This window comes from Miscanthus floridulus, chromosome 8 (assembly GCF_019320115.1).
Source record: "Miscanthus floridulus cultivar M001 chromosome 8, ASM1932011v1, whole genome shotgun sequence".
In the NCBI taxonomy this organism is placed as follows: domain Eukaryota; kingdom Viridiplantae; phylum Streptophyta; class Magnoliopsida; order Poales; family Poaceae; genus Miscanthus; species Miscanthus floridulus.
In genome coordinates, this window is record NC_089587.1 from 178,679,353 (window position 1) to 178,702,118 (window position 22,766).

The 22,766-nt window shown below is 46.7% G+C and overlaps 1 protein-coding gene and 1 pseudogene across 1 annotated transcript; one reads left to right on the forward strand and one right to left on the reverse strand.

Moving 5' to 3' along the window:
• Positions 1-8,176: 8,176 nt before the first annotated feature.
• On the reverse strand, positions 8,177-12,130 carry LOC136477617 (uncharacterized). Its single transcript, XM_066475828.1, has 2 exons — positions 11,466-12,130; positions 8,177-9,717 (listed from the first exon to the last, which is right to left on the reverse strand). Exons 1-2 carry the CDS (start codon positions 11,517-11,519, stop codon positions 8,617-8,619), a joined length of 1,155 nt encoding a protein of 384 aa, XP_066331925.1. The 5' UTR covers positions 11,520-12,130; the 3' UTR covers positions 8,177-8,616.
• Positions 12,131-18,707: 6,577 nt separating this feature from the next.
• LOC136470236 (uncharacterized) lies at positions 18,708-22,385 on the forward strand (annotated as a pseudogene).
• Positions 22,386-22,766: the final 381 nt, after the last annotated feature.

Below are 22,766 nucleotides of genomic sequence, written 5' to 3' on the forward strand. Positions count from 1 at the left end.
TTGAGACTGACATGATGCTTAAGGGTCTTGGGAGTAATGCGTCTAAGACCCGGGGGACAATGAACGTCGAACTGACAATCGAGAGTAAGACTCTGCTCACCACGTTCTTCGTCATCGATGAAAAAGGGTCATATAGTTTACTCCTTGGTCGTGATTGAATTCATGCAAACTGTTGTGTACCATCAATCATGCATCAGTGTTTGATTCAATGGCATGGAGATGATGTCGAGCTGGTTCGCACTGATGAATCTGTGAGTATCGCAATAACCAATACAGTATTTTAGGATCTAGAAGACTTTGAGTGCTTTTCTAGAAAGTTATGGGAAGGTGGCTTCATTAGAATCAATAATGAAAGCTAACAGCCGATCCAAGCAGTCGGGTTTGAAAATTTGTTTTTATGAATAATCCAATAGATGGTACAGATGGTAAACTAGGACATGGCTTCACGTCGGTCGATGAATTAAAAGAGGTAGATATTGGTTCTAGAGATAGGCCTAGGCCGACGTATGTAAGTGCCAAGTTAGATCCTGAGTATAAGCAAGAGTTAGTCGATTTATTAAAGGAATTTAAAGACTGTTTTGCTTGGGAATACTATGAGATGCCTGGTCTAGACCAATCAATTGTTGAACATCAATTGTCAATCAAACCTGGATATCGGCCATTTAAACAAGTTCCGAGGAGATTCAACCCAAACATACTTGGTGATATAAAAAAGGAGACTGGAAGCGGAGTTTATCTGACCGTGCCGATATGTAGAGTGGATATCGAATGTTGTTCCTGTGTATAAGAAGAATGGAAAGTTAAGAGTTTGCATCGATTTCATAGATCTGAACAAGTCCACACCCATGGATGGTTATCTGATGTTGATAGCCAATATGTTGGTAGACGCAGCAGCTGGGCACAATGTTATTAGCTTCATGGACGGCAATGCAGGATATAACCAAATTTTCATAGTTGAGGAAGACATAGCAAAGACCACTTTTAGGTGCCCTGGCGCAATTGAGTGGGTTGTGATGACCTTTGGTCTGAAGAATGCCAGTGCAACTTATCAGAGGACAATGAATTATATTTTTCATAAGTTGATCAGCAGAATTATTCAAATCTACATTGATGATGTGATGATAAAATCCAAGGGGTACAAGGAGCATCTAGCTGATTTGCAAGAGACTCTGGAATGCACAAGAAAACATGGTCTAAAGATGAATCTTAATAAGTGTGCCTTTGGAGTATCAGTTGGACAATTCTTGGGTTTCATGGTCCACGAGAGAGGAATCGAAGTTGGTCAAAAAATCATAAAAGCAATTGATGAGGCAGTGCCCCCGACTACTAAAATAGAGTTACAATCTTTGCTTGACAAAATTAATTTTATCAGGAGGTTTATTTCAAATTTATCAGAGGGAGTTCTATCATTTTCTCCCTTGTTGAAGTTGAAAAATGATCAAGAGTTTAAATGGGGTGATGTACAACAAAAGGCGTTTGAGGAGATGAAAGAATATATCAAATGTCCGCCCATGCTGGTCCCTCCTCAGTAAGGTAAGCCTTTTAAGTTATACATATCGGTCGATAACCAAACAATTGGATCGGCCTTGATGCAAGAGTTCGAATGAAAAGGGCGAGTTGTTTTCTGTCTCAGTAGGAGGCTTCTGGATCCAGAGACAAGATATTCTCCCATCGAGAAGTTATGCTTATGCTTATATTTCTCTTGCACTAAGTTATGACGTTACTTGTTGTCGGCTGAGTGTACAGTTGTCTCCAAGACTGATGTGATCAAGCACGTGCTATCAATGCAAATATTAAATGGAAGAATGGAAAGTGGATTCTTGCGTTGTCAGAATTTGACTTGAGGTACGAATCGGCTAAAGCAGTCAAAGGGTAAGTAATAGTCAATTTTGTCACCCAGCATCATAAGCCAATTGTTGGCTATGTGGAGCCGGTACCATGGACGTTGTTCTTTGATGGGTCATCATGCAAGCAAGGTGGTGGCATTGGTATTGTTATTATTTCACCTTGGGTGGCAAGTTTCGAGTTTGCTTTTCCAACTGAATCAATGATTACCAATAACCAAGCGGAATATGAGGCTATTCTTAAGGGGCTTCAACTTCCTCATGAAGTAAAGGCCGAGGCAATTGAAGTATTTGAAGATTCTCAGTTAATTATTAATCAGTTGATTGACCTATATGAGTGCAAAGAAGATACTCTAAGGAGATATTATGATGAGTGCCAAAGGTTACTTAAAGAATTTCCTCATGTCTCTTTTCAACATCGGCCAAAGTAATAGCCATTGGGCCATGACAAAAACAAAGGCATTTAGAGTATTGGGCAAAAAATAAGATGCAGAAATCAGGAGTGGATCATTCCTCTCTATTCCAGACAACGAGAGTGTTAAGCATTGATTCAGATCATAAAACTCCCAATCTCCACCCTTTTTCTTGGACACTCTACGGAACCAATTTCTCCACCCCTTAGGCATTTTGGGCTAATGGAAACCTACCCACTGTAGACTGTTTGAAGGGAGTTTTGGTGTTCTAGGAAGACGAATCCACTGCAAACTGTTTGAAGGGGATTCAGTTGGTTTCTTGACAGATAAAATCAGATGGATCCGGATCACCCATAGGCCTAAGAAAATAAACATTGGAAGCAACAACTAATGGAATCAAGATTTTGTTCCTCATTTCCTAGAAATTGGATGAAATAAATTTTAGAACAAAGGGAATATAGGGTAGCGACCGATACTTTGAGAATAGGAACTTGAAAGCATACCTTGGGGACGTGGTCGCTGGTCGCCATTGCAGCCGAGTCAGATTTGAATCTAAGGAAGACCACTTGAATAAAGGCTTGATAGGGCAGAAGATTTGTTAGGTTTGAGGCCTTGGTAAAGGCGGCGTCGGCTGTTAAGATTTGCTCGAGAAAGAAGGGGAAAGCAAACAGGCCAAGTAAGTTAGAAAAGATGTTATTGGGATATTATATAAGACTCGGGCTGGGAAGTCAGAAGTCACGCGTGTATCTCGGAATAAAACGGTTGCGGCATGGTAAACAGATAAATAGGAATTTTGGAATAAAATTATTTTTATCCCAAAATTAGGGGGTATGTGTTTACACCAAAATTTGGGAGAAGAGCGCGGGAACTCGAAGCTTCTAAAATTGTGTCGATCAAGGACTCGATTGCACGAAGATCGATATCAGCTGATTTAGAGGAGGCACTGGAATCAGCTCTCTTTGAATGACGTCAGTAGATAACGATAATGGGCTATGGTTGGCATTGAGAAATACATATCGGACTCTACAAAAAGAAAAAGATTAGGGTCCAAGTTATCTTAAGTTAGAAATGTTCTCTTATATACCAAAGATTGTATTGAATCGTACTTGAATATGATTCATGTTTAGGCTCCAGGTATAAATACTAAACCCTGGCTATTGTAAAAGACACACAATCAATCAAATATAAGTTACTTACTTTTTTTGCTCTGGCCACCCCTTAGGAGTAGGAATAGAGTAGATCTCAGCGAGTTCTTCAGCGAGCAGGGCTACATCGGTCTGGTCGACCTCCGGCTTGTCTGTAAGTACCGTCATGGCTTATACTTCTGTTCGTATGGCTGCGTCAATCCGGTCGACCTCCACTATGACTCTGGTATAAGCTAGTTATCGACTCTTGTCTAGTTCAAGTACGGCTGCATCAATCCGGTCGACCTCCACTACTCGAATTAGATTAATGTCAAGTTATCGGCTCTACCTAAGAGTGGTAATCTTTGGTAGATTCATTAAGTTACCAGTCTTGCTGATGTTTTTCATTGTCATTAGTTTGCAGCAACATCAATCTGTCTGGTCGAGATCGATTTAGATTGGCCTCATATCCGTTAGGTCCGTCGTTTGTTTTGTTACAACATGATATTGTTTACCCTGAGCGACGGTTTATGTTTCATCGACTGTTTTTACTTTGATCTTGATCGCGCATAGTACGCGGTTAAGGCATGAATAATCTTAAAGAGGTTTGTTGGCTAGTTAAATCTGATCTACGGTTCACCATTATTGCTGTAACAATCCGATCGATCCTCACTGATGGCACTGTAGATTAGAGAATGCTAGTTAGTAGATTTGTTCCTGATTAAGCGTGACCTTAGCTGTTTGCTATTCCTGCATCAGTTAAATAGCCGATCGCCTGTGCGTTAACGCCTACAGTGTGCGTCCATAATTCTGTTAAGCGTGAATAGATCTGTGTACTTTAAAGGTTTGATTCGTTGTCTTTTTCATGGCTGCATCGATCCGGTCGAACCCCACTGTTAGAGATAGCAGGTTGAGTCTGAGGAATCCATAGGTTTGTTCATGTGAAATAGTCGATTGTTCACACGCTGTAGTTCTCTTCACCTGAATCGGTTATTTTAGCCGATTCATTCGAGCCTTCACGTATAGCATGTCTTTCAGAAAGCCTATCGAAGTGTAGATGGTTTTACTGATTCTTCGGTTTTAGTTTGCTATTATCATCATAACTGTCATCAATCCGGTCGAACCTCATTGTTGATGGTAACATATTAGATTCAGAGCGTCTGTAAATCCGTTTGTATTATATAGTCGATTTGTTCACGTGTTATATCCTTTATCGTTGGATTCATCGGCTCAATGATTTATAGTGGTAATATCCACCTAGCTGATGATCTCATTTACATATACGTGTACGGTAACTGTCAACATAAAATCAATCGCTACCCATGAGCTTTACTGTCCATAACAACCGATTTCTGTGTGTATTGGCTATTTAATCGTTCTTCCCGTATGGCTGCTCCCGAAGCGGCACACTTGGAACTGTCTGGGCACAGATCGACACGTTCCACCTTAAATTACTGATAAACTTTCTCTCCTTGTCAATTGCAGGGTTAAATTAACTGGCACGTCTCGGAAGGAATACGCAGGATCAATTATCCCTGCGTTGAAGCCAGGCAGATCTTCAGCCCCATCGAGCAAACCCTTCCGGCTTGCTGTGTGTTGACACATTTTTATGCCGACAGTATTTTAAAAATTCCAGCACATGCCTTCTAGAAATGATGTCGTTAGTAGTTAAAAAATAAAAAGAAAGAAACGAGTGATCACACAGAGGACGCATCCGACGTTTTTTTAGAAAATAATATGAATACAGGGGAAATATAGATGAATTAGTAATTATTGGCTGATGTTGTGTTGTTAAAAAAAATCCCCTCACGTCGGTAAAAGCGGCTAGCATGGTTGAGGTCTTCTACCTTAATTACAATGCCTTGGAGGAGGTCATACCCCTAGCTGGTCGAGGTTTTTTCATTGCGCGTAGGAGCAAATAAATACTACTAATCCCGATAGCAAGGCTTTACGGTAAACAATAATTTGGACATCGTTGAGGATGATAACAAGTATGTGACCAGATTTTTTGTTTTTGAAAATGTATGGTGCAAGGAGAATATGTAATGCATGCTAGGTAATTACTCTTAGCTTAACATCCAAAATAATACAAGCGATAACATGTACTCGCTCCGTCCGAAAATAAATGCACATCTCGCTTCCCGAGGAGTCAAACTTTAATATATATATAAATATACTAATATTTATGATGTATATTAAGTATAATTAGATTAAGCATGTACCTTCATAATAAATTTATTTAGAAATATAAATATTGATATAGAGAATACATATGTTCTAAGAGGCCTCAATTTTTAGTCTTGCACTGGGCCCCTAAAATCCTAAGGCCGGCCCTGCATCGGACGTCCGGACGTAAGATAAAAAAAAAAAGGCTCACGTGACGAACGGGGAAAAGGATGGACTACCATCGCCGGTTCCAGTCGCGCCGCACCAACCGATACTGCGTGGGCACGATGGTCGTGCGGTTGAACGACTCCAGTAGCCGGTCAACACTCTCAAGCGATTCATAAATGCACAGAAAAAATGAAACGCTGCAGGCTTAAGCTGAACGCACAACTAACAGTAGCTAATAGTACCAGCATCACACAAGTGCCCCTCTTGCAAAAAAGAAAGAAGACAACAGTACTAGTGCGTAGCTGCCTGCCCTCTGCCGCAAATTCCCCACGCGAATCATACAGCTATGGTGGTGGCCAGTATAGCGCGCGTTTAGTTCGCGAAAAGTGCGAAATTTGGCTACTGTAGCAATTTCATTTTTATTTGGTAATTAGTGTTCAATCATGGACTAATTAGGCTCAAAACGTTCGTCTCGCAATTTCCAACCAAACTGTGCAATTAGTTTTTATTTTCGTCTACATTTAATGCTCCATACACGTACCACAAGATTCGATGTGACGGATACTGTAGCACTTTTTAGAAAAACTTTTCACGAACTAAACAAGAGCGTAGTTTTCTGAAACTTTCTACTGCAGAATCGGCCAAATAAGAGCGGCCACTTGATGGCGTAAGTGGTAGCTGTAGCTGTCATAAGTTTCGCTGCTTGGTCCTTGCCACGAGCGCCATGGCAACCTACCCACGGCCACGGGTGGGCGCTGCAATCAACGCAGCAGTGGTCGCGGCAGTACGACTCCGTGATGGAACGTTAGTTGGAACTTTTTTTTTTTCAGGGGTTAGTTTCTAAAATTTTATAAAATTTTTCAAGATTTTCCGTCAGATCAAATCTTTGGACGCATGCATGAAGCATTAAATATAAATAAAAAATAAAACTAATTACACAGTTTAGACGAAATTCACGAGATGAATCTTTTAAACCTAATTAAATTATGATTGGACACTAATTACCAAATAACAACGAAAGTGCTACAGTATCATTTCGTAAGAAAATTCGCCAACTAAACAAGGCCCTGGGAGCTGCCCGCTAGCAACGGAGCCATTTTTTTTTATTTTCGTGTTGTGCCACACGTAGCATGACGACCGAGCGTGGGCGTGCCGTGCGGACGAGGCAAACCAAACGCTATCTGCGGCGACGAGGAGCGAGATCCGACCGGACCGATGGGGACCCGACACGGCGACACGGCCGTACGCGCGTTTGCCTTGCCCCGAAGGACCCGAGAGAGACGAAGCGGTCGTCGACGGAGCCCTAGCCGTGCGGTGGCGCTCCTCGTGGCCAGGTCAAGCATGGCAGCGACGCCACATCTGTACTGTGCCCCCGCGCCGTACGCGTCCCCAGGTCACTTGTACGCGTAGATAGATTGCCTAGGATCTTACCAGTACATCCCCGGAAAAATCTGCGGACGACGGCGCGAGCAACTGCATCTAGCTCGGCTCCGGCCAGCGCACCAAATATCTTGCGCCTGTAGTGTACAGTAGCACGGGACATCGCAACGCTCGGCCGGAACACTGTTGTTCTTCTTAGTTACAAAAATCGACCATCACGTTCTAGCTCCACGTCATGCCGCGGAAACAAGTTCAAGTAGCCCATGCCCAATCTTACGTGTCCCCGTGGTATTGGCCTGACCCTGAGATGGTTTTGAAGGGGGTTTTTCTCCTTGTAATTTATTAAATTACGGGCCTAGGCCCACCTGTCAGTGACCTAAGACGTCATAATCGCAGAAGAGACTTATCCAATATGGTGCACAAACCCTTTTGGTCTATGAAAGAATCGAAACCTTTGATAATCTCCCTCAGCTGGACGGCTGGACCACTGTTGAGGAACGTGCAATGCAGGCACAGGGCACAGCGAGTCAGCAGCAAGACGCGTAGGGCCGCACCCGCACCACAGGAAGGCTGTTTCCAGGGCTACAAGCCACAAACACGACCAGCGGGCCTCTTCGGCTCGTATTAAAGCCGGCGGATAAGATAAGCCGGCTGATAAGGACGCCCGACAACAACAGCCTGTTCCCACCAGCTCAGCTCCATCGAGGCGCACACACACATGCCCCGCCTCTCACGGCACGGGTCGCTCGCTCAGCACAATCAAACAAACAAATCCTTCGCAAATGCACAAACCTCTCTCTCAAGATGGATATTGGATTACCCAACTTCAACCTGCCAAACTGGACAGGATTGACACTACGCATATCTTACCAACCAGCAACGACCATAAAAAGAGCACCTTTTTTCGCTTGGAGATCAACCAGCTTGCCTTTATGTGGGACCAAAGTTTGAATTGCGAGACATCAGTAAGAATCGTTTACATCACGGCGTTTTGAATAACAGCAAACAGATGACGTCCCAGAGAATTATTATGATACAGAGCCGCTGTCAATCAATAATCAGAAACTGGAATGAAAGCATATACTGTCTGACTCAGGTAACTAGGGTAAGTGAATGGCAATGTACATCACAAGGCGAGAGCAAAGAAAAAGGAAAGAATCTGAATGTCGCTCGGTATGAGATCTACAGTAGTTTTGAGTTCATATATCAATCATGGAAGCAATGAATAAAAACTCAGGTGGTATAAAAGCACACACACACTGCTGAGCTCCTCTGCAAAACAAGAACGCAGCCGCGATCAAAGCATGCCCTATGCTGCTGTCAGGCCTTCCATGGTTTCAATTACACGGTACAAAATCTCAATATGAACTCAACCCCACCAGCCAAGCGATCACTCAACTAAGTCAGCCAATCGTATCAGATACAACCCCGCCACGGCAGGGCGCTCCTCCAGTGCGGGGGACAGACATCTGCGAGCGATGTCCGTGCGCCTCAGGTCATGTTGTATACAGTAGCAACTGCCTAGCCACTCTCTCTGATGCAGTTGCCTGGAAGAAGATATCTGAATCGATCATTTTGCTCCAGCAGATAGGCAGGGAGATGAACAGCAGAGAATGTACTTGGAATAGGCCCCAGCTTGGCAATGATCTCTTGGAATGTGTATTCTTCAGGAAGCATGTCGAAAAGATCAGCACCTTCGCAAATCACGTGCTGAATCCTCTTCGGGTTTAGGAAGTACTTGAATCTGATCCGATCAACGTGGCTGTAGGCTTTCATCTTGAAGATGAAATCATTTATGTAGCGGAAGCAGAAGCTGCAGTGCCACCCTGAATCAGCCAGAAGTTCATCTGTTTGCCGGAAATGTGCATACCTCGTCTTTCCAGCTCTGTATCTGTGTACTGAAGCCCTCCAGCTCTTGTCATCAAGTAAAAACTGGAATGAGTAGAGATAGTTCCTGAGCTGGAGATGGAGTATCTCAGGAATGTCATCGCACCATCTCAGGAGGTTGATGGTATGGCCACTTGGGATCTCATCAACATCAGACATGATCAACAGGTCATCATCCGTGATGCCTGCAATCTTAATCAGCTGGTCAAGAGCAACCCTTTGATATGATTCCTCAACAAATGGGTTTTCTCCCTTCACAAACCTTCCACCTATCATACCATAGGTCAACCGTGATTCAGCGAAGTCAAACCGCTGGCGGTTTTCCTTGAAGTGAAGGTCCTTCTTTATGCCAGTGAAGGTTGAATTGGACTCGAGCAGCACAAATTCTGACACATACGGGCTAAGCTCGTGCCAACGGATATCAAGAATGTCAAGCTCATTGCTGAAGAGCACAGCATCAAAGACACGGCGTGGAGCCTCCCTGACTTTCCATCCATGCAACTTGCAGAGGTTGTCCATCGAGACATTTTCATGATAGTAGTGAGGGAGTATTGTGAAGGGCTCCGGGGGCTTTTCCCAGATTGGTCGGAGGAAGTAAGTCACCTTCTGGCCATGCACATATATGGCAAAGATCAGAATTGGCACACCAATCAGTAGAATCAAGAGAACCCTCAGATCAAATCCCCGCAGTGCGCACTTCAGCCTTGACATGCTCAGGACTGACTTTGAACCAAGCTGCAAATAATATCAGGGAGCAAATAAGAAATCAGCATGCACCAATACACATCAGAACAAGGCACAAATTAAACTAAAAGTTAACTGGAGAGCTACAAGATGCGACTGTTACAATGAACTGTATTCTGAAACAGCACTGATCATTCCATAATCAAGAGTCAGGAGATCACTATTGCAGCAGGAAACCACGGAAGGTTAAAAAACGATGAAACCTAGTGCATTGCAGCCAGAGGCATTGGCAAAAAAAAAAAGGGGTGGGGGGCAAATTAATTTTAGTAAAGGTCATGTTCGCTTCTCTGAAAAAACAAAGCCAAAATACTGTTTCGGCTAATTTGTGGGAGAGGAAAACACTCTTCCGACTAAAAAAGAAGTTGAAAAGTAGGGATGAAGCGAACAGGGCAAAACATGAGAATGCCAAATAAGGGCATGTTTGGTTACTACACCTCCTTTTAAAATTCCTGTCACATCGAATGTTTGGACATATACATGGAGTATTAAATACAGACTAATTACGAAACTAATTGCATAACTTGCGACTAATTTGCGAGACGAATCTTTTAAGCCTAATTAGTCCATGATTTGACAACGTGTTGCTACAGTAAACATATGCTAATGACAGATTAATTAGGCTTAAAAATTCATCTCGAAAATTAGCCTCCATCTATGTAATTGATTTTTTAATTAATCTATATTTAATGCTCTAAACATTTGATGTGACATAAATTTTTAGGAGCGACCAAATAACCGACCACCCCCTGAATAGGCCCCCTGAATAGGCTACATGAGCGTATGACCATTTGCTGGTAGACAGATAAAAAATTGGACACCCTACTGACATAGCACCATGCCACCATGAAGCCAACGGCTGAACATAGGGAACATCACAGCCATCACAAACTACTGTAGGTTGAGAGCACGAGCTTCTAAAATGTCCGCCGCGCCGTGAGTGTGCAGCTGTGTTAAAGGCCATCAAAATAATGCATGTACAGTATATTAGATTATTATAAAGAAGTAACCGATGGTCTGGTGGAATATGCGCATTTTCTCTTTTAAAAATAATAATTATCTCTATCAGTGACAGGCTGGCGCGGATCCACCAACAGGAAAGCAAACAGCTAATCATATTTTTATATTTTATTTAATAATAATATAAAGGAAGGAAAGAACAGTCTGTAAAATTACTTTTGCGGCATGAACCTCACCATCTACTGCACGGGAACCAATCGGGAATTGTTCAAAAAAGCAGGGAACTTTTACAGGGAAAGGAAAGACAGATTCCGGGACTGTGCCGGACGACCCGGTTCATCCAGGTGGGAGAGATTCTAGCGCAACAGGAAGCATCCAGGCGCCCCAGTTTCTTTCTTTTGCATCACCTAATCCCCCAGCACCCGCGGCAGACGAAAGGTGCCTGCCGCGGAAGCGATTAAGCGAGCACATATGCAATCCCGCAGGCAGAGGAAATCTCGAGGGTACCCCAATCCACAACAGGAACCCGCTGCTGCGATTGGCAAAATAGCTGCGCGAACACGAGCAATTGGAGAGCGATCAAAAGGTCGAGGCAAGCAAGCAAGCGGCTCAGCGTGGAGCGAATACGCGTTTAAGCAGCGTGGAATAGGAAAATACAGGCACCGCCACGACCGTGTGGCTGGCTCCCCCGGCGGACCCGGCGATCCGCTGGGGAGTCCACGCGGGCGTTGGTCGAGAAAGGGACAGATCTGTGTGGCTGGAGAGCAGGAGCGGGGCCTCACCTCGCTGTCGCAGATGCCATCGGTCTTCTTGCGGTTGCAGTAGCCGGCCTCCATGGCGCTGAGGACGCAGGAGAATCACAGACAGACAAGCAGGAGCCTGCCCAAAGGCGCAGGAGCACCACGCCCGCCGCCGCGGCCGGGAGGGGAGCGGAGCGTGTCAAGACGGCACGCGCGTGCCGCTTCCCAGCGCGGGCCCAATGGCGCGCACGATCGGCTCCTCCGCCCTCTCCCCGGTCGCCGGGAGCAGAGCCCGAACCTCGCCGCCGGCAGCCGCAGGCGCCGGGCCGGTGGCTGTGTGCGCGTCCTCGCCCTCGAGGGGTCCGCGCGTTCGCGTCTCGGTCCGGGCCTCCTCTCCTTCCTCCTTTGCGAGCGTGAGCGTGGGCGAGACGCGGGGCGCGGTGGTGATTTCGGGGGAGCGGATGGGGGTGGGAGCGCAAAGGGTAACTGTGCGAGGAGGTGTTGAAGAGGGGAATTGCTGAGATGCGATGCGAGACGAGGGGATTCCGGCAACCGTCTAATTATAGCCGTTTGTGGTGGGGTGGTGCCGTGGTGGCTGCTGCTTCTTGTTCATGGGCGTGGGCGCGTGGCAGTGGCTCGCTGGCCGAGGAGGGGAGACCCGGGACGGGCGAGAGGTGCGGCGGAGAGCTGCAGCCCGTTCGCTCGTATGTTTATGGGTTGGGCCCCGTTTGTACCGCTCCGGGATGCTTCGGCTCCTGTACTGTTCATATACTGTAGCGTGTCAGGGAGAAGCCAAAAAATCGAGCTTCACCGGCTCCGTAAACAGTAGCCGTGCTACAGTGAGAGGAAAAAGGTGGGGGAGAGAAAAACAGCTCCGAGCTACAGTACTGCTACAGTGTTCCGTGTCGGTGTGCCAGCCGGAGTCGGAGCTGCCCTGGAGCCATACCAAACGGCCCCTTGGTGTGCTGGTTGGTCGTCAAAGAAAAATAATGTATCATTAATGATAAGTTATGGCTGAAATTAATAAGAGTAAGTATAATAGCAGGCTGTAAGCCAACTAAATGTTGAGGTGGAGGAGAGAGGAGAAGAGAGAGAAGAAGCGGGCTGTAAGCTTATGGCCGGCTTGGGCACAAGAATCAAAAAAGTCTATGAGAAAGACAAGTGGGATATGTATTAACTGTAAAGAGCTAACTACTGTATGGGTGGACTGAAAGAAGCCTACAAGAAACTTTACCACCAGCAAACCGACTATATTATTAACCTTACTCTAAGTAAACAGGCTATTGGTCTTTGTTCGTCCTCATGCTGGAGGCATCGGCCATCTTGCTTATTAAAGAGTATAAAGGCTGTTGGGCAGGCCGTAAATGATCGTGAATTATTTATTGCTAATTGGTTTGGTGTGAGAAAAAAATATTATTTTAGCTTATAATTCACGATTGTATATGAGCAAGTGAATAGGCTGGTGAGGGTGTATCGTCTCAGTTCCTCAACTTAAAAAGTATATTATTTAGGTTTTTAACTTTGTTTGGATATATTTATCCAAACGGGTTTGGATTCGTGCATGTGTAACGAGATAAGACTTGATTCATCGAAATAGAAGATTAGGAGTGATTATATATAAAATCACATAGACACAAAAAATATACAAAAATATTTATAAAATTCATGAGGGGTTGATTTGGAAACAGTCGTCTTCTTCCTCACGCTGCGGCTGCTGCCCCGCTTGTGCGCGGCGGCGGCGGCGAGTCGCCCGCGCGCCCTATGCAGAAGCTGCAGCAGCGGCAGCGGCAGCGGTGGCGTCTGCTGCTCGCCCGGCGGCGGCGGCTGCTGCTTGTCGTCTCCGTGGACCGCAGCTGTGACCACGGCGAGCTTCCCTAGGGCACGCACCTGTTCCTACGGATGCAAGCAGGCGCTCTGCGGGCGGCCCGCACTCCGCCGCAACGGTCGCATGCCGAAGACGCGATCCGGTCGATCGATGGCGTCGGACCTCGGACGCGGCCGTGTGGAGCACGCTGCTCTCTGGTCTCGGCTACACGGCGACGCCGTTGCGTGTGCACGCGGCGAGCGAGGCCATGCCGTGCGATCCGCGCGAAAGCGGCGCGTACGTGCTTTTGGCTGGCGTGCTGGCATGCGTCGGGAACAGGAAGGAGGCACGCAGCGATGTGGGCACTGCGCAGTAAGCAGCTTGAGCACCCAGCGGCCGGATGCAGCAGGTTGCAGGCGATATGGGCACCTGCAGTTGGCACCGAGGACGCAGTCCGCTTGAGCACGCGCCAGCTCCAGCAGCTCGCCGGCGCGCACTGGCCCGTCGGGTCATTGGACCAGGCACGGGCGAGCAGCAGCGGATAGGGCGCGCCCCGCCGCCGCGCACAGGCAGGCGAGCAGCCGCCGCCACAGCGCAGTGCCACCGGCGCATGGGCAAGCCGCTGCTGCTGCAGCTGGAGCAAATAACGGCACGTCGGCGAGCTGACCGTGGAGGTGGGAGATAAGAGACAGAGCTGACTTGCGGGCTCACATCCGTTTGGATGAATATGAGACCCAAATCGAGTTTAAGGAAAAAAAAAATGACACAATTTTAGAGTTCTGGTATCGCGATGACATATCCCTACAAGGCGCCGATGAGACCTAAGCACAAGATCGTGTCGTGTTAGGCCTATTTCTTTAATTAATAAATCAGATACTATAAAAGTAGATCATGTTAAATTCAAAATACCTATTGGAGGATGTTTTTAAATAAATCCCTTACCTTTTGGCTCTTTTGTTTATCTTTTTGGCTTGGCTGTTTCGGTTAGGAGAGGTTGGTGTGAATGTGGCCATGTTTGGGGTTTGGCCGTTCCCGTTTGGGCAGCAGGCTCCAGCTCACGCTCGTCAGCCTGTTGTTCAGGTTGGATTTGGAGCTGAGATGATGGTGATGAGGAGGATCCCCTCTAAGATGAGATGTAATGATAGGGGCATCTCGCTCGTCTCTGGCTGCAGGATGCGTCGTGTAAGCTGATGATGTGCTTTGCCTGTAGTACGAGTATTATCTTTTGTCGCTTCCCTTTTTTTTCCCCCCTTCTTTTGATAAGAGGCTGTATGATCAAATGATGATGGATCATGTGAACTACCGTGTGTGGTCTTTTTCTCCGCGTACGATGTCTTTATCCTGTGAGGCTGTGACTTTCCATTCACGCAGTTTACAGGATGACAGTATATCTATGTATAGAACTTCTTATGAAAATGTAGTGGATTGAGTAGCAAAGGACACAAATTGGTTCCCAGCATTTACTCTCCTTTTATTTTGGTTTTTTTGCTTCGTGTTAGCTGTTAAATCCATTAGGGCAAGACAACGTTTGCATAGTAAAAACTACTCCTACTTGACAGGCGGCGGCAGTACAAAATAATAATTGGATATTTTGCACCACATGTCTCGGGAGAAAATTTCTGTTTGATATTTCTATTTACGGTCATGTATCATAAAATTAGTTGCTCGTTTGAAACTCGTTATTTAGCTAAATCAAGAAAATCTCCATTGAACAAGTCTTTCAGAAAGGCAGTCAATAGAAACGCTTTTTTGAGTTGCGTCTTAGCTTTGCATTTTCTGAAAGAGGAATCTGTCAAGACTCAAGACTGCCTTTTGGTGTCGTGTTTGAGCGAAGGAACATTAGAGATGGGCGCCAAGTACACCTCAAAGCCAGCGAAAACTAGTCAACGCCCTGTTTGTTTAGGCTTGTTTGGCTGATAAGTCACGACTGAAAGTATTGTTGGCTGATTTGGTGTGAAAGAAAAATACTGTTCGTTAGCTGAAAAAGTATGGTCTATAAACCAAACAAGCCCAAGCGAACAGGGCGCAAGTAAACGAACCCTGTTCCCAGTGACGAAGCCAGAAAAAAATTTAGGAGGGGCTGAAACAAAAGAATAGAGGTTTTTTTATCTTCTCTTAACCTTAGCCCCTCCTACCTGATACATATATGCATAAAATTTTAAGGAAAGGCTTAAGGAGGCTCCACGTGCGCAGGATGGGTAGGGGGGGCTAGAGCCCCCCTAGCCCCACCGCTGGCTTCGTGCCTGCCTGTTCCTGCTGTGGGCTGGGCGGCTGGCCTCTATACTTATTATTATGCCAGTTCATTTCAAGTACGTTGGAAAGCACAAGCATTATCTTCAAAACAAGGCCATAATATGGCAGAGACGTTCTTTGGTAGCAAAACCACACTGGCCCCGTTCGCTGGTTTGAAACTTGGCTGAAAAACACTGTTCCCGCTGAATTGTGGTAAGAGAAAAATACTGTTCCGGCTGAAAAAAAAAGTCGAACAAGCCGAATATGAAACCCTGTGATGAGAGTCCTCTAGACCCAAGCGCTCTTTTGTTAAACAAAAATAATATTGCTCGTTTTTTAATAGCATCCATTGGCAGGTAGAGTTTTATCAGGTAGGTATCTAGCACACCAGCAAATTACATATTATTTTTTTGCTAGTGCACTTTCTTATTTTAGAATTTTTAAATATGTTTTTTTTCTTGACAACTACTTCCTTGTCCAGTAAATATTGCTATTCTAGTATAGGACCAAGTCAAACCATTTTGAGTCTGATCAAATCATAAAAAAAAATAAAGCAATATCTATGATACCAAATTGCTCCCTATATTCTAAATTATAAAAAAATAGCTTATCTATGCACTTAGAAATACACTGTATCTAGAAAGTCAAAACGTCTTATAATTTGGGACCGGAGAAGTATGTTACTCCCCCGTCTCAAAAAGTTTGTAAATCTCATTTTTCAAGGAAGTGTGAAATTACACATGTACCCCTCCTATATCCTTCTCCCCGCACACCAATGCTCAAAAGCAATTGAACTATTTAGAGTATTCCTTGATTTTCTAATTGTATGTGGTGCATTTTTATTAGTAGGTCCTACCTAGAAAGCTCATCTCCAAACAACAGGATCCTACCTAGAAAGCCCATCTCCCAAAAATGTACATTTATTTTGAGATAAGATTTAAACTAGATGATGACATTCTTTTTGGGACAGGGGAGTATTAGATTAGTTATGGAATAGTATATGTTTATTAGTATTGTTGTTTTGTATTATATAAATATTTATACTATTTTTTTATAAAATTTGTCGAACTTGAAAAATGAGATTAAAAATAGAGTTAGAATTGCACCATAGTCAGGTCGTGAATCAGTTCAGTTTTATGTAAAAGACGCAGAAATAAGAAAAAATTGTGTGTAGAAAAAAAGAATAAACTTGGCGGAGGACAGGAGGCCAGTGAATGAAAACCAAAGCAAGCAGCTCGAATGCTCGATCCATCAGGCAAACGCCCAGGCTTCCCAGCGTATGCCGGCATCCACTGTCCCCGGCGGCCAGACTCGTGGTGGTCGTTGTCGCGGACAGTATTTCAAAGAAGTGGCAGAACAGCACGTTCGGCTATGTATTTCGGGGAAAAAGAGAGGCGCTTTTTGCCGGACGCGGATTCAGTGAGTCACAACGTAACTTTCGCATCATCCCAGCCCTCCAAGTGCGATCGGAAGGTTGTCCTTCACCTCATCAGAGGGGACCATATGTCAGTCACTGCTGATGTGTGCAGCCGCAGGGTCGCCGGCTTCGTCAAGTTCTGTATTGTTGCTGGTTCGTATCGTTGCTGGTTCGTGAAGACAGCCTGTTCGGTTGGCTGGTTCGTATCGTTGCTGGTTCATGAAAAAGTACTGCTGACTGATTTGTGTGAGAGAAAAATACTATTTCGGCTGAAAATTTACGATCGTTTACGACAGGCCACGGTCAAACGAACCGTCTATCTTTCGTTTCATTGTGGTGGCAGGCGCAGGAGCGGCTTGGCAGCCATGGCAGGGCGCGTCCAGCGCGGCCGCATCGAGCGACGACGAGGTCGACGTAGAAGTACTGCGGCGGTGGCGGACGGTAAAGCGACGAGCGGGCACGACGGTGGCCGCAACGAGACGAGCGGGCGCGGCGGCGGCCGGCAACGAGACGAGCGGATACGGGATGAAGCTCCGCGAAGGTGAGAGGACGAAGCTCCGGCACGTCACGGCCGCGCCCTAGGCGGTTGGCACCGTGCCTGCTGCTGCGTCTTGCCGCAGTGTGGGAGGCGGAGGCTCAGCTGGAGGCCGCGCGGCGGAGCTGGAAGAGCGGGTCCGGCAGGATGCCGTGGGGGCGCAGGCGTGGTGCGGCGTCGCGTAGGGCGACGAGGCCGCCGTCGCCGCGAGGCTCCGCGAAAGAGAACTTGACGAAGCCGGCGATTCTGCGGCTGCACACACTGACATATGGTCCCCTGGGATGAGATAAAGGACAACCTTCCGATCGCACTTGGAGGGCTGGGATGATACGAAAGTTACGCTGTCACTCAATCCGCTTCCCTTTTTGCCCCGATCCATTTGGTTTTGCGCGCATTGCATCATGCATGCCTCCGCGCCGAAACGGGCCAGTTCGGGCGCAAACCCGTGGCGCGCATGTTCGGGCTCCGCACATTATTGTTTTTTGGATGTGATACTTCGATTCACAGAGTGTCAGTGCCCAGTGTAAGTTAAAGCTTCTGGCACGCATGAGTACGCCCGTTTGGCCGTCTTCGCCCTCTCAGGCGACCGGCAGTCACCCAGCTAAAGGCTTAGCGGCTAAACAAGTTGCCCGTTGGAAACCGCCAGGCAAGTACAGGTTAGAGCCATATGACAGCTACCAACCAAACGCGTCATCGCTGGGACTTAATTAAACACCGGCATCAGTCAGTTTTGTCAGTTTTGAAAACGGGGGTGAAGAGAACGGCGCCTTTTGTCAGCTAAACACGCACGGACGACGGAGGACACGCGACGGTGATCGCCGATTTCTCCAGCAAATTCATTTGCTTGCTTCTAGCCGAAGGCAGGCACGGCAAGCGCGGGCGGCACAGGCTGGGATTACTCTGGCCGCTGACTTGTTTGACCACCGCCACCTATCTACTACTACTAGTAGTCTAGTGAAGGAGATGCTGCAGAAAAGGAAATCTAAGCCCGTGTTTAGTTGCCCCACGAATTTCGGGAATGGGCGATTTTGGATGTTGGAACTAAACGGGGGTGAAAAGCTTCCCGTGTATGTTTTCTAGCCTGAGGCCCAACAGCAGCCGCAAAAACGCGTCGAACAGCGTCGGCAGGCACCACCCCTCCATTCCTCAACCCTAGCCCTGCTCTCCCCCGCACGCCTCTCCCCTCGGCGGTCCCGCCGCTCGCCGTCTCAGCTAGCGCACGCGCCCGCCTAGATCCAGCAGCGCAGCCGGTAGATCTACGCGCTCCGTGGGGGCTGCACAGCCGTGGCTTCGTAGATGGACGGCTACAATGACGACGGCTTCAACGGCGGCGGCAACGCGAACTTCGACGGCGGCTCCGACAGCAACGACGGCACGTGGGACTTCCTGGCGGGGGCGAATCCGCTTCTCGGGTCGTCGTTGTACGAGGGCTTCACCGACCCGCCGCCACCGTACACGAGGTCCACCGGCGTGAACCCTCACCGCTGGGGGCTGGAGTCCCTGGACCTCAGCGACGGCGCTGGATGGGCTGCCATGGACGGCTACGATGCCGACCTTCGGTCCGACCCTGGTGGTAGCCAGATGGGTCCGCCTCCCGTCCGTGTTCCACGGCGGCGGAACCTCAACTTCGAGCAGCCTCGCAGCGGCGGCTTTGGAGAAGGAGGTGACGGCACGGGAGGGCGCGCCACATCAAAAGCTGTAGGAGGCGACCGCGTGCCGCGCGTCCATCGTGGCCGCGCCTCTGCATCAGTCTTCTCCGCCGGAGGTAGGGGACGCCGTCGCCGGCGTCGCGGGGGTGTCCCAGACGTGGACGACGACATCGTGCACCCGATTCATGCTACCCCCGTGGGTCACATCCCGATACTTGTCCTCACCCATCTTCTTCGTTGCACTCTTTCCCTTTGCATCTATGTGTGCAGCCTAATGTCAGAAAGTTTACCTCAGATTTAGTTATTAGAATGGTCAATAACAGTTCTTTGTTCATTTTCAGATACTAGCACGATGAGTAAATGTGGTTTGTTTAGTTCCAGTTACTTAATACAATGATCAGTACCTATGTCATTGCTTTTTAGATCATTATAGCAAATATATTATTTTTTCCTTCATTGCTTTTTAGATCATTACACAAAAAATATGTCATTCCAGTCAGTGTTTTCCTAAACGCTAAACGGTAAACAGTCGGTCACCTACCGTTTAGCTATTATTCGGGCTAAACGGTCAATTAAACGGGCTAAATGGTCAATTAAACGGGGTAAACGGACGATTAAACGGAAACGGACGGAAACGGCGCACCACCGTGTAGCGTGTACACGGCGTGTACACGGGCTACACGGCCGTGTAGGCGAACAGTGATTCCAGTTAGTTAATACAATGATCAGTTGCATATTTCGGAGTATTTGCTTGTTTATGGGTGTGAAATCATGTTTTATCAAATCGTTTAGGCTAACGACAGGGGAAACTGGTCTGAGCCCAATATCAGCAAGTTTTGCCAGATCTGGTGCCACCAAATTGACAGTGGCAACTGTGTCCGTGGCTCGATGACCAAGTCGGGGTGGAGAGATCTGATTGCAAGGTATTATGCAGCTACAAACTTGGTTCATGACAAGGACCAGTTCAAAAGTAAGTTACGGCAGCTCAAGCATTTATGGCATTTTATAAACGACCTCCGGAAAGCCTCTAGCTTAGGCAGGAGAGAGGATGGCTCCATCCTTGCAACTGATGGTCGGTGGGAATCCCGTACGGTGGTACGTAATCAAACTTATGTTCAATCAATTACCGTTAAAATGTTAATATTCGATGATTGACCTGTACCGGTTATTCAGGGACACCCTGAGTGGAAGAAGCTCAAGGATGGTTGGCCTTCGTACTTGGATGATTTGGACCGGATGTTCGCCAGCACCGCTGTTGATGGCTCAACTTCGTTCTGTCCTGCATAAAGCAACACAGTTGACGTGGACAGTTTAGATGAGGACTCCAATGAAGAGCAAGATGACCAACTCACGCCACTTAGTGTCGGCACAAAGAGGGCGAGCAGCACCAGCACAACTGCCTCCAGCCCGAGCAAGAGGTCCAAGAGCCCCGCTGTCAGGACCATGGATGGTCACATGAAGGAACACAATGATATTTCAAGGCAGAGGCTAGAGAGGATGACAGCCATGTGGCAAGAGAGGAACCAAAAAATTGAGAACCAGTCCAAGGCGTTGGAGAGGAAGGTTGAACTAGTGCTACAGTTGGCAAGACAGTGTGGGGCAACTAAAGAGACCCCAGCGGAATGGATGGCCGTGCTCAAGATCGTGCAGAGTGAGCCTGTGATTAACTTCTTCATAAACTCCTCACCCCAAGGAAGGATGCTGACGATTAAGCAATACATCGGGGTCCTCCCCTAGACCTTATTTTCTTAAGTTGTCTACGTAGTTAATTTGTTATGTCATTTCAACTATGTGAGGTGTGGTGGGTGTCATTTGTCATTGAACTAAGTTTGTCCTGTCGAACACTTGAATTGCTTAATTGTAGTATGATTGGATATGACTGTTATCTGTTGATGTATGTAGTGCATGAGTTCGAGTAACTGGCATCAGTCAGTTCAAATAGGGATGCATGCTCTTGTTGGCTAGTTGATGTTGAAAACTGATTGCAACTGTTTATCATTTTGACAGGAGGATGTGCAATCAATAGGCACGGGACTGATGTCATCGAGGCAAGCTTCATATGAGGATGATTTCGAAGAGTTCATCAGTGAGTGGATGGAGGCCGATGATGATGACGATGCTTTCCTGTACGGTATGTACCAGTATGCCTACCACATTGACAAGCACTTGTCAAGGTCAGAGTATAGGCAACCAACCATTACTGGTTTGGAATGGGTACATAGTAAACTAGGAAATAGGAAGGCCTGTTATAACATGTTCAGAATGAGCCCTGATATGTTCCTTAGGCTGCATGGACTTTTGGTAGAATCATATGGCCTCAAATCTAGTAGCAAATCAGTATCTATTAAGGCTCTTGGGATGTTTCTATGGATGGTGGGGGCTCCACAATCTGTTAGGCAAGCAGAGGACATGTTTGAGAGGTCATTGGGGACTGTTCATAGCATGTTTCACAGGGTGTTGAAGTCTGTTATCAAGCTTGCTGCTGACATCATTACGCCCAATGACCCAAATTTCAGCACTATGCATGATAGGCTAACAAATCCTAGGTTCTATCCCTACTTCAAGGATTGTATAGGGGCTATAGATGGGACTCATGTCCCCTGTGTGGTGCCTAGTGATAAGTTTGTGCAGCACCTATGCCGCAAGGGGATGACAACACAGAATGTCTTGGCTGTGTGTGACTTCGACATGCGATTTACATTCATCCTGGCTGGCTGGCCGGGTTCAGTGCATGACATGAGGGTCTTCAATGATGCGACAACAACATATACCAACGTGTTTCCACATCCACCAACAAGTATACAATTAGTTGGTTCTGCTTTTGTGCATACTAGTTGAAGTTCATGACACTAACTATTGTTTGGATGGTGTAGGCAAATATTACCTTGTGGACTCGGGGTACGCTAACAGACCAGGTTATCTTGCACCGTACAAGGGAACAAAGTACCACCTGCAGGAGTACCGATAGGCACCAGAACCCCAAGGTAAAACTGAGATCTTCAATTATGCACATTCTTTACTTAGGAATGTCATAGAAAGGTCATTTGGAGTGTTGAAAATGAAGTGGCGGATGATGAAAGAAGTCCCTAGTTATGCCCCCCATATACAAAGTCAAATCATTGTTGCATGTTGTGCACTGCATAACTTCATAAGGGTGAGTGGCATAGGGGACATGCACTTTGATCGCTGTGACCGGGGTGAAAACTATGTGCCGGCAGAAGCCTATGCTGATCAGCCGGAAACAATTCCTCCAAGCGGTTCAGATTCTGAGTTTATGAATGCATTTCGGGAATCCATCGCAATCGGTTTGGCTAATCGAACATGATTTGGTCGTCTGTTTGAGGCGACTGTGTAACTGTAATTTTTTGTCCCAGAACCATTGCTGGGTGAACATTTGGCATTTGATTTGTTTCTCAATAATTGTCGGTTTGCTGAGCATAAGTGTTGTTTGCTGTGCTGATGAGAAGAAGGCACCTCTCCTGTCTGGACTTGCATGCATCGTCATGCATGCATGCCATTAATAACCTGCATGGAGGCCATTAAATGATGTACAGTGCTTTTCCATATTTTGGCAACTAAACAACCCATGAAAAGTTACAGTGCACACTTTTTGGGTTCCTTCCGGGCTACAGTACTTTTGGGGAAATTTTAGGAACTAAACGCACACTAACAGGTATTGCAACCTGGTCTGGCCTGCTGTGCCATT

Bases quoted from the DNA above. Each gene is read 5' to 3' on its own strand.
- LOC136477617 (XM_066475828.1), bottom strand. From the start codon at position 11,519: ATGGAGGCCGGCTACTGCAACCGCAAGAAGACCGATGGCATCTGCGAC. The intron at 9,718-11,465 runs GTGAGGCCCCGC...TATTATTTGCAG, and splicing joins ATGGCATCTGCGACAGCGAG to CTTGGTTCAAAGTCAGTCCT.